Source organism: Neoarius graeffei, chromosome 16 (genome assembly GCF_027579695.1).
Source record: "Neoarius graeffei isolate fNeoGra1 chromosome 16, fNeoGra1.pri, whole genome shotgun sequence".
NCBI classification, from domain to species: Eukaryota; Metazoa; Chordata; class Actinopteri; order Siluriformes; family Ariidae; genus Neoarius; species Neoarius graeffei.
In genome coordinates, this window is record NC_083584.1 from 28,074,602 (window position 1) to 28,090,995 (window position 16,394).

At 42.8% G+C, this 16,394-nt stretch overlaps 1 protein-coding gene across 1 annotated transcript; it reads left to right on the forward strand.

The window, feature by feature from the left end:
* The first annotated feature begins 10,284 nt into the window (after positions 1-10,284).
* hey1 (hes-related family bHLH transcription factor with YRPW motif 1) lies at positions 10,285-13,626 on the forward strand. Its single transcript, XM_060942042.1, has 5 exons — positions 10,285-10,401; positions 10,639-10,714; positions 11,246-11,329; positions 11,459-11,540; positions 12,018-13,626. Exons 1-5 carry the CDS (start codon positions 10,316-10,318, stop codon positions 12,635-12,637), a joined length of 948 nt encoding a protein of 315 aa, XP_060798025.1. The 5' UTR covers positions 10,285-10,315; the 3' UTR covers positions 12,638-13,626.
* Positions 13,627-16,394: the final 2,768 nt, after the last annotated feature.

Consider the following 16,394-nt stretch of genomic DNA (forward strand, 5'->3'; position numbering starts at 1 on the left):
TGCAAGGTGTCACACATATCTCAGAGGGAATTAGGCACTGCTTCCTCTCCCAGTATACAAAACAAAGCCAGTCTTCCTCTGTGAGTGGATTCAATGCACTGCTATTTATAAACAATAACATATCCCGCTGCCTGTCCTGCTGAAGAGCGCATGGTGGCTTTACACATTGTTTCCGAGAGCAGAACATCTGTCTGCGCTGGACGCTGGATGCTGGACATCATGGTCATGGCACCGGTGTCTCAGAGTGTGCAGGAACGTGGGTGCCAGATGTGAATGTCACCACCAGTCATTTGCAGCTTCACACCTTCTACACTCAGCACGGGCATATCACATTGATTTTAAAGTATACATTGGAATAAACTGTCTTTCATCTCATGTCATCTCATCTCATTATCTGTAGCTGCTTTATCCTGTTCTACAGGGTCGCAGGAGTCTATCCCAGCTGACTACGGGCGAAAGGCGGGGTACACCCTGGACAAGTCGCCAGGTCATCACAGGGCTGACACATAGACACAGACAACCATTCACATTCACATTCACACCTACGGTCAATTTAGAGTCACCAGTTAACCTAACCTGCATGTCTTTGGACTGTGGGGGAAACCGGAGCACCCGGAGGAAACCCACGCAGACACAGGGAGAACATGCAAACTCTACACAGAAAGGCCCTCGCCGGCCACGGGGCTCGAACCCGGACTTTCTTGCTGTGAGGCGACAGCGCTAACCACTACACCACCGTGTCGCCCTAAACTGTCTTTCATCTCATCTCATCTCATCTCATCTCATCTCATTATCTCTAGCTGCTTTATCCTGTTCTACAGGGTCGCAGGCAAGCTGGAGCCTATCCCAGCTGACTACGGGTGAAAGGCGGGGTACACCCTGGACGAGTCGCCGGGTCATCACAGGGCTGACACATAGACACAGACAACCATTCACATTCACACCTACGGTCAATTTAGAGTCACCAGTTAACCTAACCTGCATGTCTTTGGACTGTGGGGAAAACCGGAGCACCCGGAGGAAACCCACGCGGACACGGGGAGAACATGCAAACTCCACACAGAAAGGCCCTCGCCGGCCACGGGGCTCGAACCCGGACCTTCTTGCTGTGAGGCGACAGCGCTAACTGTCTTTCAGGTAAGCTAAAATGTAATACAAATGGTGTATATGACTACATGTCATGTAAATAAGGAGTGCAAGATAGATCAGTGTGTAAACTACAAACGCTGAGGATGACAATGCAATAAATACATACCCATGCAGGACATGACAGTAAATATACACTGTACAGAACAACAGCTGGAGCATCAGAATTCAATGAATTCATAAATCCTGACAGCATAATTGTCCAAATCTGAGCGCATGCACACACACACACACACACACACACACACACACACACACACACACACACACACTCTTACACACCCATTCATAACTAGGGGTCAGATTCATACCCTTAAACCAGTGGCAGTTCTAGCTTGTATGGCACCTTGGGTGAAGCCCTCTTTCAGCACCCCTGCCTCCCCCCCCCCCCACACACACACACCTTTTTAGTGCCAAACCCAAAAAAAATTAAAAAATGACAAAAACTGTGTAACTATATACAATTACCTAAATCCACCACTGATTTAGACTCTCCCATTGATCTAATGACATGCTTTAGGAGGTGGGAGAAAACCAGAGAATCCAGGCGAAACATGGAGAGAACATGCCCAGAAACTCCACACAGCAGTCTATAATCTGAACTCAGGATTGAACCAGAGACTCTGGAGGTGTGAGGCAGTAATGAAACCCAACTGCACCATTATGCTGTCTGATGCAAAACCAGTTAACTGCACATGTTTGCATCCCCTCTAGATCAAAAGGGGGGTCCATGATTTTTTTTTTAATTGTTACAGTGGTGGAAATCTCATTTTCATGTTATCAAAGGGATTATATTTTGGGGTCCAAGCACCAAAGTCAACTCAGACCTTATATGTTCTGTCAGTGGAAATGTTTGGAATAGAAAGTTCTATGGCTCCAAAAAAATCCATCCATCCATTACCGCTTATCCTGTGCAGGGTCACGAGCAAGCTGGAGCCTATCCCAGCTGACTATGGGCAAGAGGCGGGGTACACCCTGGACAAGTCGCCAGGTCATTGCAGAGCTGACACATAGAGACAAACAACCATTCACACTCACATTCACACCTACAGTCAATTTAGAGCCACCAAGTAACCTAACCTGCATGTTTTTGGACTGTGGGGGGAAACCAGAGCACCCGGAGGAAACCCACACAGACGCTGGGAGAACATGCAAACTCCACACAGAAAGGCCCCTGTCAGCTCCCAGGCTCAAACCCAGAACCTTCTTGCTGTGAGGCGACAGTGCTAACCACTGTGCCGCCCAGCTCCCAAAAAATTAATTTTCATTAATTAAATCTATACTGATGGGATCCATGGAATTTATTTTACAGTTAAATAGGTCACTGGCTCCAAAAATTTGGAGAACCACTGCTTGAGATAAAATGAAGAATTAATTTTTATGTGCACCATCAGGATATTGATGACATTTGCTTTCACAGCTGTTCCTTCATTATCACAATCAGTAAAAATAATTTAATAGTTAATAATGCAGGTATAAAAAAAAGATGATTGGGGTGAGGGGAATCACAGTGTCAGTTCTTCTTCTGAATGTGACATAAATCTTTCTGCCCAGCTTCTTCTTTTTTTTTTAACTGCCTCCAACTTTTTGCATTTTCTGAGCTTCTTTTGGAGCCCCTCATTTGCAATACTAAATGTACGGTACAGTGGTGCTTAAAGGTTTGTGAACCTTTTAGAATTTTCTATATTTCTGCATAAATATGACCTAAAACATCATCAGATTTTCACACAAGTCATAAAAGTAGATAAAGAGAACCCAGTTAAATGAGACAAAAATATTGTACTTAGTCATTTATTTATTGAGGAAAATGATCCAATATTACATATCTGTGAGTGGCAAAAGTATGTGAACCTCTAGGATTAGCAGTTAATTTGAAGGTGAAATTAGAGTCAGGTGTTTTCAATCAATGGGATGACAATCAGGTGTGAGTGGGCACCCTGTTTTATTTAAAGAACAGGGATCTATCAAAGTCTGATCTTCACAACACATGTTTGTGGAAGTGTATCATGGCACAAACAAAGGAGATTTCTGGGGACCTCAGAAAAAGCATTGTTGATGCTCATCAGACTGGAAAAGGTTACAAAACCATCTCTAAAGAGTTTGGACTCCACCAATCCACAGTCAGACAGATTGTGTACAAATGGAGGAAATTCAAGACCATTGTTACCCTCCCCAGGAGTGGTCGACCACCAAAGATCACTCCAAGAGCAAGGTGTGTAATAGTCAGTGAGGTCACAAAGGACCCCAGGGTAACTTCTAAGCAACTGAAGGCCTCTCTCACATTGGCTAATGTTAATGTTCATAAGTCCACCATCAGGAGAACACTGAACAACAGTGGTGTGCATGGCAGGGTTGCAACGAAAAAACACTGCTCTCCAAAAAGAACATTGCTGCTCATCTGCAGTTTGCTAAAGATCACGTGGACAAGCCAGAAGGCTACTGGAAAAACTTTTTGGTTTAAATGAGAAGTGTTATGTTTGGAGAAAGGAAAACACTGCATTCCAGCATAAGAACCTTATCCCATCTGTGAAACATGGTGGTGGTAGTGTCATGGTTCGGGCCTGTTTTGCTGCATCTGGGCCAGGACAGCTTGCCATCATTGATAGAACAATGAATTCTGAATTATACCAGCAAATTCTAAAGGCAAATGTCAGGACATCTGTCCATGAACTGAATATCAAGAGAAGGTGGGTCATGCAGCAAGACAACGACCCTAAGCACACAAGTCATTCTACCAAAGAATGGTTAAAGAAGAATAAAAAGTTAATGTTTTGGAATGGCCACGTCAAAGTCCTGACCTTAATCCAATGGAAATGTTGTGGAAGGACTTGAAGCGAGCAGTTCATGTGAGGAAACCCACCAACATCCCAGAGTTGAAGCTGTTCTGTATGGAGGAATAGGGTAAAATTCCTCCAAGCCGGTGTGCAGGACTGATCAACAGTTACCGGAAACGTTTAGTTGCAGTTCTTGCTGCACAAGGGGGTCACACCAGATACTGAAAGCAAAGGTTCACATACTTTTGCCACTCACAGATATGTAATATTGGATCATTTTCCTCAATAAATAAATGACCAAGTATAATATTTTTTGTCTCATTTGTTTAACTGGGTTCTCTTTATCTACTTTTAGGATACTCTTTATCTACTTTTTGTGTGAAAATCTGATGATGTTTTAGGTCATATTTATGCAAAAATATATAAAATTCTAAAGGGTTCACAAACTTTCAAGCACCACTGTACATACAGAATGTGACAAATATAAATAAATGGACATTATAATTTTTTTATCCAAATACATAGGGAATGCAAATATCTGAACCATGAATGCATAGATGTACAGAAAAATTAACATGCAATAAAAAGTTATGGCATGTCACAGTATTGTACAATGATCCCTTCAAGCAGCAGGTCTCCTTCAGTCCTTATTTGCTCAGAGTGGACTCCATCTCTTGGCATGGATTTAAAGAGGCTGGGGGTAAAAAGGGAAAGCATGGCAAACCCACTGAGAGGAGCAAAAAGCTCCAGCTCAGACTGAAAGAGGGCCCAGGGCTTGCTTTGTCCGAGGGAAATAGTGTTGTGTTGTTGGTCCTTCACCTTCAAAAGAGAGCCGGCGAGAGCACTAATCACAACATGTGATGAGACATTAGAACAAAGGCGAACGGCAGCAGAAAATAACAGCGTGGGAAACCTCTGTGAACTTGAGTTACAAGTTAAGTCCCCCTCCTCCTCACACACACACTCCTCCAAAAATACACAAACACAAACACACACCATCTCCTTTGCACCCACTGCACGCCCCGCTTCTGACACCCCACCAACAATCACAGGCAAACATGTGGGGGTTTATCTTTACCGCTAAGACCAGGCTGGTAGCAAGAACAACAACATGAAAACAAGCCCAGAGAGTTTCCTCTCATTCATGTATGCAGAATGAGAGGCTTCTCTTCTTCACAATTAAGCGTGCTGTGCAAGGGTCGATAAGGATCCGGTGCCCTGCCTTTCAGCCTGCAACGTAGCCCTGTGTGTGTATGCCAACTCTGTTCTCTGGCCTTTTAGCTTTTCATGGAACCAGAATGCTGTGAAGTCAGAATTTATTATTTAAGGGTGGTACTTTCGGTAAGAGAGCAGGAAGTTTGTCATGTACTCTCTCTTGGACTGAGGCAGTGATATAAAGTTCGAATCCTGAACATGTGACTTTCCACCCTGAAACATATCAAACATCTCTACACTGCAAAACCCGATAAGGTCACTGAGCTCAAAAATTTTATTGAAACCGATTACGTAAAAATTTTTGAGGTAAGTAACTTAAATTTTTTAAGGTAAGATTTCTTAAAAATTACACTATAGTTACACTTAATTGTAATTTTTAAGAAATCTTACCTTAAAAAATTTAAGTTACTTACCTCAAAAATTTTTACGTAATCGGTTTCAATAAAATTTTTGAGCTCAGTGACCTTATCGGGTTTTGCAGTGTATATTGAAATGTTTGTTATGTGCTTAGCAACTCTGGTGCAAAATTATTGGTTGTTGCTGGATTTTTATTATTCCTGTGAGAAGTAAGTGATCGACAAGCTAAGTCACAAGCACAATGGCATTGACGGCAATACTGGCATGAGAATAAAAAATTTGGAAGCTAATTTGTTTGAGAAGAGTGTACAAATGAGAAGGTGAGAGAGCTGGACACCCTGAAGGAATAAAGTGCTGCCGCATTGCCCTCTTTAGTTAGAGATGAAGCGAGGGCTAAATCCCACTGGTACCACAAATTACTTTGTGACCAACATATATAGAATAGACAATACAATATATTAATATTGATGAAAAAAGTTGTAAGTCATAAGTTTATTATAAAATAAATCTTGTACACAAGTTAGGCTCAAATGTTAGTTATAAATATTAATATGCAAAGGACAGCTTTCCCCTTTAAATACTGAAGTGAGTGATCATATTTATTATTATACATACAGGACACTTTTTCGATAGAATAAAAACATGTATTCTATTCCCTTCTAGCGGGTTTAATTCATTTGGTTTGATAGCATGCAATATTGTTATCATATCACTTATCCTACGTGTATTACACCACTCTACCCAATGTAGAATGAGCGTTGAATATGGTTTACGATACTGCATGGTTGTCAAGATAACAAGATGTCACACGTCAGAGCTGATATGAGAAAGTTTTCTGCTGCGCATGCGCAGAAGCATTTCTGTGTTCACCAGGAAAGAGAAAGATGCGTTGAACACCCGAAAGGCTACCAAAACTTCATTAGATATTCTTCATGCATACCAACAGACATTGAAAAACTGGAAAAGAGAGTGTATAATAATAATAATAATTTTGGCTGGCTTTTTTCATGGTATATCAGATATATTCCCTTCAGCTAGCATAATATTGAATTCGTCTTCAACTCATTCAATATCATAGCTGAATGGAGTATATCTGATATACCACTCAATGCCAGCCAATATTATTTAATTCTTAAATGTGGTGTTGAAGTGATAGATATCCATCCATTATCCGTGACCCCGTATCCTGTACAGGGTTGCGGGCAAGCTGGAGCCTATCCCAGCTGACTATGGGCAAGAGGCGGGGTACACCCTGGACAAGCCACCAGGCCATCGCAGGGTTGACACGTAGAGACACTCGTCCATTCACACTCACATTCACACCTACAGTCAATTTAGAGGCACCAGTTAACCTAACCTGCATGTCTTTGGACTGTGGGGGAAACCGGAGAACCCAGAGGAAACCCACGCAGACACGGGGAGAACATGCAAACGCCACACAGAAAGGTCCCCGTCGGTCACTGGGCTCAAACCCAGAACCTTCTTGCTGAGAGGCGACAGTGCTAACCATTACACCACTGTGCCGCCCTAAAGCTGTAGATCCTTTTATCAAATTATCAGTCAGTGTGAATTTATTTTGTAGCACCTTTGCCTCTTTTGTCCGTTTAATGTTAATGCATGTCCAGGTTTTTAGACACTAAAACGTGACCCACACACAATTGTGTATGGGACAAAAAAGTTGCATTTACACAATTTCTGATGGCCTTATACATAATTATATTTCTATACTGGCTTCATAACTGCTCTATATAATTTAATACTTGATCTGTATAGTGGCAAAGACAAATAAACACATTAAGGATTTTCACAATCTAATTATGTATAGAACAAAATTGCTCTTTTACAATATCTGATTTTTCCCCTTTGCGTATTGATGAATGGCCACATAGACTTTTCTATAGACTTTCTAATAGGCTACTGAAGGGAATTGATTAAAATGTCTAAAATGATGCAGTGGCTATTTAAATCAGCATTAAATGGATGTTGCATGTAGGAGTAATCAGACCTCAGTCAGGTGCCTTATTTACACTGTGCCACACCTTTAGGCACGAGGCTGCCTTGTAAGCAGATGGTATGATATAAATATAAACGTGTGTTAGACAAACTGTTGCTCTCATTACAAGAGTGAACGTGTTGCCAGGAGCTCAGTAACCTCACCATCAGTGAGGCCATGGCTCAGAACCTGAAGCAGTTTTTACGGGTATATATATATATATATATATATATATCTCATCTCATTATCTCTAGCTGCTTTATCCTTCTACAGGGTCGCAGGCAAGCTGGAGCCTATCCCAGCTGACTATGGGCGAAAGGCGGGGTACACCCTGGAGAAGTCGCCAGGTCATCACAGGGCTGACACATAGACACAGACAACCATTCACACTCACACCTACGGTCAATTTAGAGTCACCAGTTAACCTAACCTGCATGTCTTTGGACTGTGGGGGAAACCGGAGCACCCGGAGGAAACCCACGCGGACACGGGGAGAACATGCAAACTCCACACAGAAAGGCCCTCGCCGGCCCCGGGGCTCGAACCCAGGACCTTCTTGCTGTGATGCGACAGCGCTAACCACTACACCACCGTGCTGCCCATATATATATATATATATATATATATATATATATATATATATATATATATATAGTGGTGCTTGAAAGTTTGTGAACCCTTTAGAATTTTATAAAAATTTTAGATAAAGAGAAACCAGTTAAACAAACGAGACAAAAATATTATACTTGGTCATTTATTTATTGAGGAAAATGATCCAATATTACATATCTGTGAGTGGCAAAAGTATGTGAACATCAAGGAGTCAGGTGTTTTCAATCAATGGGATGACAATCAGGTGTGAGTGGGCACCCTGTTTTATTTAAAGAACAGGGATCTATCAAAGTCTGATCTTCACAGCACATGTTTGTGGAAGTGTATCATGGCACGAACAAAGGAGATTTCTGAGGACCTCAGAAAAAGCATTTTTGATGCTCATCAGGCTGGAAATGGTTACAAAACCATCTCTAAAGAGTTTGGACTCCACCAATCCACAGTCAGACAGACTGTGTACAAATGGAGGAAATTCAAGACCATTGTTACCCTCCCCAGGAGTGGCTGACCAACAAAGATCACTCCAAGAGCAAGGCATGTAATAGTCGGTGAGGTCACAAAGGACCCCAGGGTAACTTCTAAGCAACTGAAGGCCTCTCTCACATTGGCTAATATTAATGCTCATGAGTCCACCATCAGGAGAACACTGAATAACAATGGCGTGCATGGCAGGGTTGCAAGGAGAAAGCCACTGCTCTCCAAAAAGAACATTGCTGCTTGTCTGCAGTTTGCTAAAAATCGCGTGGACAATCCAGAAGGCTTTTGGAAAAATGTTTTGTGGACAGATGAGACCAAAATAGAACTTTTTGGTTTAAATGAGAAGGGTTATGTTTGGAGAAAGGAAAACACTTCATTTCAGCATAAGGACCTTACCCCATCTGTGAAACATGGTGGTGGTAGTATCATGGTTTGGGCCTGTTTTGCTGCATCTGGGTCAGGACGGCTTGCCATCATTGATGGAACAACGAATTCTGAATTACACCAGCGAATTCTAAAGGAAAATGTCAGGACATCTGTCCATGAACTGAATCTCAAGAGAAGGTGGGTCATGCAGCAAGACAACGACCCTAAGCACACAAGTCATTCTACCAAAGAATGCTTAAAGAAGAATAAAGTTAATGTTTTGGAATGGCCAAGTCAAAGTCCTGACCTTAATCCAATCGAAATGTTGTGGAAGGACCTGAAGTGAGCAGTTCATGTGAGGAAACCCACCAACATCCCAGAGTTGAAGCTGTTCTGTACGGAGGAACGGGCTAAAATTCCTCCAAGCCGGTGTGCAGGACTGATCAACAGTTACCGGAAATGTTTAGTTGCAGTTATTGCTGCACAAGGGGGTCACACCAGATACTGAAAGCAAAGGTTCACATACTTTTGCCACTCACAGATATGTAATACTGGATCATTTTCCTCAATAAATAAATGACCAAGTATAATATTTTTGTCTCATTTGTTTAACTGGGTTCTCTTTATCTACTTTTAGGACTTGTGTGAAAATCTGATGATGTTTTAGGTCATGTTTATGCAGAAATATGGAAAATTCTAAAGGGTTCACAAACTTTCAAGCACCACTGTAGTATATATAATTTTTTTTCCCTGATGTTGGCTCTCAGTATGCGCGCGCAGATCCCCGGGCGGCCGCTGGAGCTCCTCGGGGTTTTGAGGTTGAGACTCGGAGGCTTTTCCTCTTGTTCGCCGCGCGCCCGCAATGAGTCTGTATCAGATTACAGGTTCACACGCTCGCGCGCAGACCGCCCGTCGCCCCGACCAATTGCCCCATTCACGGCAGCGCCGGAGACGGCCGTCCCCTCTGATTGGCTGATCCGCTCCGGGCCTAAAGGAAACCAGCGGAACTTTCCCACGGCCTGCGCGTGCTGACAGGCGGCCGGCCTCCTCCCCGCCGCCGCCGCCTGGGCAGGACGCCGGTGGTAGCACGGGGAAGGGCGGGGCTCTCCGGATAAGCGACAAGAACGGCTCTTGGGGATCTAAAGGCTCTCTCTAATTGGCTCTTCGGCGAAATTATGCAAATTACTAAGGCGTGTTTAGAGCGCAGCTCCGGCGAACTGTTCTCCTCCGAACGCGAAGACGCGCACTGATTGGCCCAGTTTGGCGACAAGACCCGCCCCTCACAGCGTGCTGTGGCGTTGAAATGACACCGTGGGAAAGCCTGGCTGTTCAAACCGCAGCAGACTCACCTGACACTCACACACACACTCTCAAAATGAAGAGAAATCACGACTTCAGCTCCTCTGACAGCGAGCTCGATGAGAATATTGAAGTGGAGAAGGAGAGCGCTGATGAGAACCTGTAAGTCATCATTTATCTCTACACCAAATAAATAAAAGCATGATCACATCATCATCAGATAAATTATAGCTGTTCCCAATGTCCCTTACCACCTCAATCAGGATTTACCGAATAATCTCTACACCAAAGGTCTATAGGCGAATGTAAATGATAATTAATCGACTTTTAAAAGGATGCATGTTATGGTGAGAAAATGTTTCACTTTACTGATGATTGTTTGTTTGTTTTCTTTTTCAGAGGCATGAGTTCTCCTCTCGGGTCGGTTTCTCCCTCTACAACATCTCAAGTACAAGCAAGAAAACGTCGCCGAGGGGTGAGCAATCTCCTACAACACCATACTAAAGAGAGGAGAAGGAGCCTGAAATATAGATTATTGAGTATTAGGCTCATAATAATAATAATAATAATAATAATAATAATAATAATAATATAATGATGATGATGATGATGATTATCAGTAAGAAGGTTCTGGGTTCGAGCTCAGCGGCCAGCGAGGGCCTTTCTGTGCGGAGTTTGCATGTTCTCCCCGTGTCTGCATGGGTTTCCACCAGGTGCTCCAGTTTCCCCTACAGTCCAAAGACATGCAGGTTAGGTTAACTGGTGACTCTAAATTGACCGTAGGTGTGAATGTGAGTGTGAATGGTTGTTTGTCTCTGTGTGTCAGCCCTGCAGTGACCTGGCGACTTGTCCAGGGTGTACCCCACCTTTCGCCCGTAGTCAGCTGGGATGGGCTCCAGCTTGCCTGCGACCCTGTAGGACAGGATAAGCGGCTACAGATAATGGATAGATGGATATGATAATGATGATGATGTTAGTTAATGGAGGTTTGAATGTGTTTACACAGATCATTGAAAAGCGGCGTAGAGATCGCATTAATAACAGCCTGTCCGAACTGCGCCGACTTGTCCCAAGTGCTTTTGAGAAACAGGTAAGACAACAACATCACTTTAATAAAGTGAATAATTTCATAATTATCATTTAACATGTCTATCTGTGCTAATCTGTATCTATCCAGAAACCAGTGAAGTTAAAATGCTCCTGCCTTTTCCCCCTCCAGGGCTCAGCTAAGCTGGAGAAAGCAGAAATTTTGCAGATGACTGTGGATCATTTGAAGATGCTTCATGCAGCTGGTGGCAAAGGTAACATGCTGATTTCCATAGTAGATGCAGTTTATAGCTTGCATGTATTGTGAGTGTTATAACCCTCAGAAACAGATGGTCGTAAACTGTGCCACATCTTGTTGCTGAGGTGTTACCAGGAAGCCTGCACCTTTTGTACCTTTCGTAGCCTGTCTTTTACTTAGAAAAGTCCATGTAGTGTAGTTTTACCTTCCTTCTAACAGGTAGATAAAGGTACATTATGTCCACATTTCCAGGTAAAAGATAAATGTTAAAGGTACAAAAGATAATAGTACTACATCAGCAATAATGAAATGCAGGTTAGTTTTCTGAGAATGTTTGGAGTTTATATAATGTGAGTTTATATACAAAATAAATGTATTCACACTGAGCTTAAATATACTTAAAACAGATTTAACAACCCGACATATAATTATACAATAGCATTAGAACTCCATTAACCAAAGCAAACTAATTAATCATATCTCTTCCATTCAGGTTACTTTGATGCCCATGCTTTGGCAATGGATTATCGTGGCTTGGGTTTCCGCGAGTGTCTGGCTGAGACAGCTCGATACCTGAGCATCATCGAGGGCTTGGACAACACCGACCCACTGCGCATTCGTTTGGTGTCCCATTTGAGCAACTACGCCACTCAGAGAGAGGCTCATACAGGTCTGGGTCATCTAGCCTGGGGCTCGGCATTCAGCACCCCTCACCTGGCACATCACCTCCTCTTACCACAGCATCAGCAGGGGGCAACATTAAAACGCAACCCTAACAGTCCTCCATCCTCATCCTCATCATCACCCTCTTCTTCACCATCAGTGGCCTCCTCAGAGCCTCATGGCTGCAGCAGGCTACCTGTCACAGCGATCAGCGAGGCAGGACAGAGCGGACCACTCAGGGTACCCCCTGCAACAGGTGCCATTCCCCCAGGGCTCACGGCAGCATCGGCATCGAAGCTTTCTCCTCCACTCCTCACGTCCCTGTCCACCCTCTCGGCTTTCCCCTTCCCTCTGAGTGCTTTTCCTCTGCTCTCACCCTCTCACGCTGCCCCCTCCAGCAGCCTGGGGAAGCCTTATCGGCCATGGAGCATGGAGATCGGTGCTTTCTGAAGTCTTAATCCAGATCTCCTGGAGAAATGACTTTTTTTTTATTTTTTAGACTTTGAAGAACAATGGGAGTTTGCCGGTCAGGACTCAACAAAGTGGAAAGACAACCCAGGACTCATGTACCAGAGAATTAGCTATATGTGTGTCTCTTTCTTTCTTTCTTTCTTTCTTTCTTTCTTTCTTTCTTTCTTTCTTTCTTTCTTTAAAAACAGAATTACATTTCCTTCACATTTGAGCTAATCAGGGATAGGTTCTGCTGGTAGCCAGGTTAACATCTCAAGGTTTTTGTCATTAACTTCTGAAACTGTGGTTTATTTTTCCTTTTTTTTCTTTCTTTTTTTTTTTCATTTTAAGTAAAACAGGGTACTGTGCTGGTACAATGCCCTGTCTGGATACTGAGGGAGAGAGAGGTATTTTGATGAAATGGTGTTTTGGGGCTGATCCATTTAAATAGCTGGCACTGAGTGTAAAAGCTAGAACCAACTTTTTATTATAATGAAAAATTAATAAGTGATATCAGTGTGTAGTTCCAAATGAGAAGCAGAATATTGTCCACCCCTTGTCTTGACATTTCAATTAACCCCCATCAAATTCAGTTCCTGAGTCAGATTTCGAATCATCTCATGACTCAAGAGTCAAATATAAAGCGACTATTGTACTCCCTCTCACATCATGGCAAGATACCATTTTTTGTATTATCTTTGTATTTGACTTTGTATTTCGACAAAGTTTAAGAGCTATGCAATCAATCAATGGTATTACAAGATTACAAGATCTCTGTAGTTTTAGAGCTGGAGCTTTCTTTTGTATAAATTCATACAGTAAAACCTATGCAACAGAGCCTTTATCACGAACGAATTAGGATTTTGTCTGTGACTTGCAGCTTTTTTCCACATCTATTTATATGAATATCATTAACTGTCTTCGCCAGGTTTTGGGGTTGAATTGCTGTTAAACCCCTTCTTTATTCGTGACAGCTTTTGACACTGTTTCAGAAGGGACAAGCTCTCAAAAAGTCACTAAATAAATAATGTAAAATATAATTTGTGTGTTTTAGTCATGCTTCATGATATAATACACATGCACAATGACACATGCAGCACTCATCAGTTGCCATATTCAATGGTCTCTTTGTGATTAAATTATGACAGAAAGAAGAGGATTCTTAGAAATATGTGTAAATTTATGCTTCACTTTGACACATTGATTCCTTGGTGAGAAGTAAGAATATAAGAAAGCAACCGAATGTACTATTCCTCTGTTCTTTTTCTCACCTTTTTCTCTGAAAAGATTTTTAGCAACTCAAGTCTGTATCACACGACTATACAGGTGTAAAAATACTCAGAAGGCACTGAAGTCCAGATTGCATTGCAATTCTGTTTTACTTGACCTGATGTTTAAAATACTAACCTAATCTACTTTTTTTTCTTTATGTGAAATGCATTAGTGACAAGCTTTATTATTGAACCTGCAATGTTAAGAAGAGGCTATTATATTATTGAGTGGGGGTTTTTTTCCTTTAAGAATTCAGCAACTGTTTGAAAACCATTGAGAGCAAAAGAGAATTATCACTAAGTAGTCAGGAAAGCTATCTAGTAGAGACAGGATGGGTGAGTGACTGAGAGAGAGAGAGATATCTGCCATCTTCAGTGCCTCTGTGGCCTCTCTATGTGTTCAGGAAGCCATTAACAGTCAGGGGATATCCTGGACAATGGCAGGCCGTGCTGGCTCAGAGTGTGTGGGAAGGAGAGCGTGAGTGAGAGAAAGAGCAGAAAGGGATGAAGGAATGAGTAGATGAAAGAAGAGGAGGGGGGGGAGCAGTTGTATGCTGTAGCTTTGCCTTGGAGCCTTTGTAGCAGCACACACACTCCTGGACTGTCACACACCTACGCTGCTGCTGCAAGCTCTGTGCAACTTCTAGCCAGCCAGGTCCATAAAACAGATTCTCCTCCTACACACACCATGATGCCAAGATACACTTTTACTGCCTCAATCTATTCATCTTTTTTTTTCTGTTTGCCCTCTCTCTCCATCCCATCTCCTGCCACAATATATGTACATGTCTGTCTTATACATATTCATGAAGTCACAAGTCATATTAGAAACACCAGTGATGTTGAGTCAGAATAATAAACACAAGTGGATCTGCCATGCAGTTCATCAGACTGCCGCAGTGGCTTGTTATGAAGTCTTTTGTCGACACCTGCTGGTGATACACGGTATTACACTGTAAATTTACATTTTCGAGTTTCACTGTTTAGAGGAAGAAGAAGAAGAAGCCTTTATTTGTCACATGCACACTCAAGCACAGTGAAATTCGTCCTCTGCATTTAACCCGTCTCAAGCAGTGAGCACATGCATGCACACACACAAGTGAGCAATAAACACACACAATGAACACAGAGCAGCGGGCAGCTATGCTACAGCACCGGGGAGCAGTTGGGGGTTAGATGCCTTGCTCAAGGGCACTTCAGCCCAAACTTCAGGCCATGGCTGCCCCATGTTAACCTAACCACGTGTCTTTGGACTGTGGGGGGAAACCGGAGCACCCGAAAGAAATCCACACAGACACGGGGAGAATATGCAAACTCCACACAGAAAGGCCCCTGTCAGCTCCTGGGCTCAAACCCAGAACGTTCTTGCTGTGAGGCAACAGTGCTAACTACTACACCACCGTGCTGTCCCAAAAACAGTAAATTATTAACAGTAAATTATTGATTTAGTATTGTACCCTGTGTACTGTTAAACATGTTGCATTGTGGGACAATATGAATCTTATATTTCACGGCCAGCAAGATCATCGGTACCCCTCAGCCCTCCCTTACGGACATCTAGCACTCCTGTCTCACCTGCAGAGCCATTAGCATTGCTGGTGACATCTCCCACCCTTCATACTCACTCTTCAGCCTCCTGCCCTACCCCTGGTCTGTAACACATTCATTCACACAAGAAAACTACCTCATCCATTTGCACATCACACCACAAACATTAGCATTACTGCTGTATCTGCTGCTATTGCTCATTTGCACTACTGTCATATACACCTCATAAGCTGCTCTTCTAGCTCCTTCTCCGTTATTGTACTATATTGCACTACTGCTATTTTGTACATTGTTTGATTTTAGAGTGTATTTTAATCTATATTATCTATGTTTATATATATTGTTTTTCTTAATTTTTTTATCTATATTATCTATATTTATAAATATTTATATATATTGGGGTTTTTTTTTGGGGGGGGGGGGGGGTTGTGTGTAATCTTTATCTGTTTTTTACAAGTAAGGTGAGAGAGAAATGGCATTTCAATTCTCCTATATGTCCTGGATACTGTATATAGTGAATTGACAGTAAAGAATCTTTGAATCTTATATATCTCCTGGACATGTACACTGTAAAAAAGTAATATGCAGTATCACCTTTAAAAAGTGGGCGGCACGGTGGTGTAGTGGTTAGCGCTGTTGCCTCACAGCAAGAAGGTCTGGGTTAGAGCCCCGTGGCCGGTGAGGGCCTTTCTGTGTGGAGTTTGCATGTTCTCCCCGTGTCCGCGTGGGTTTCCTCCGGGTGCTCCGGTTTCCTCCACAGTCCAAAGACATGCAGGTTAGGTTAACTGGTGACTCTAAATTGACCGTAGGTGTGAATGAGAGTGTGAATGGTTGTGTGTCTATGTGTCAGCCCTGTGATGACCTGGCGACTTGTCCAGGGTGTACCCCGCCTTTCGCCCGTAGTCAGCTGGGATAGGCTCCAGCTTGCCTGCGACCCT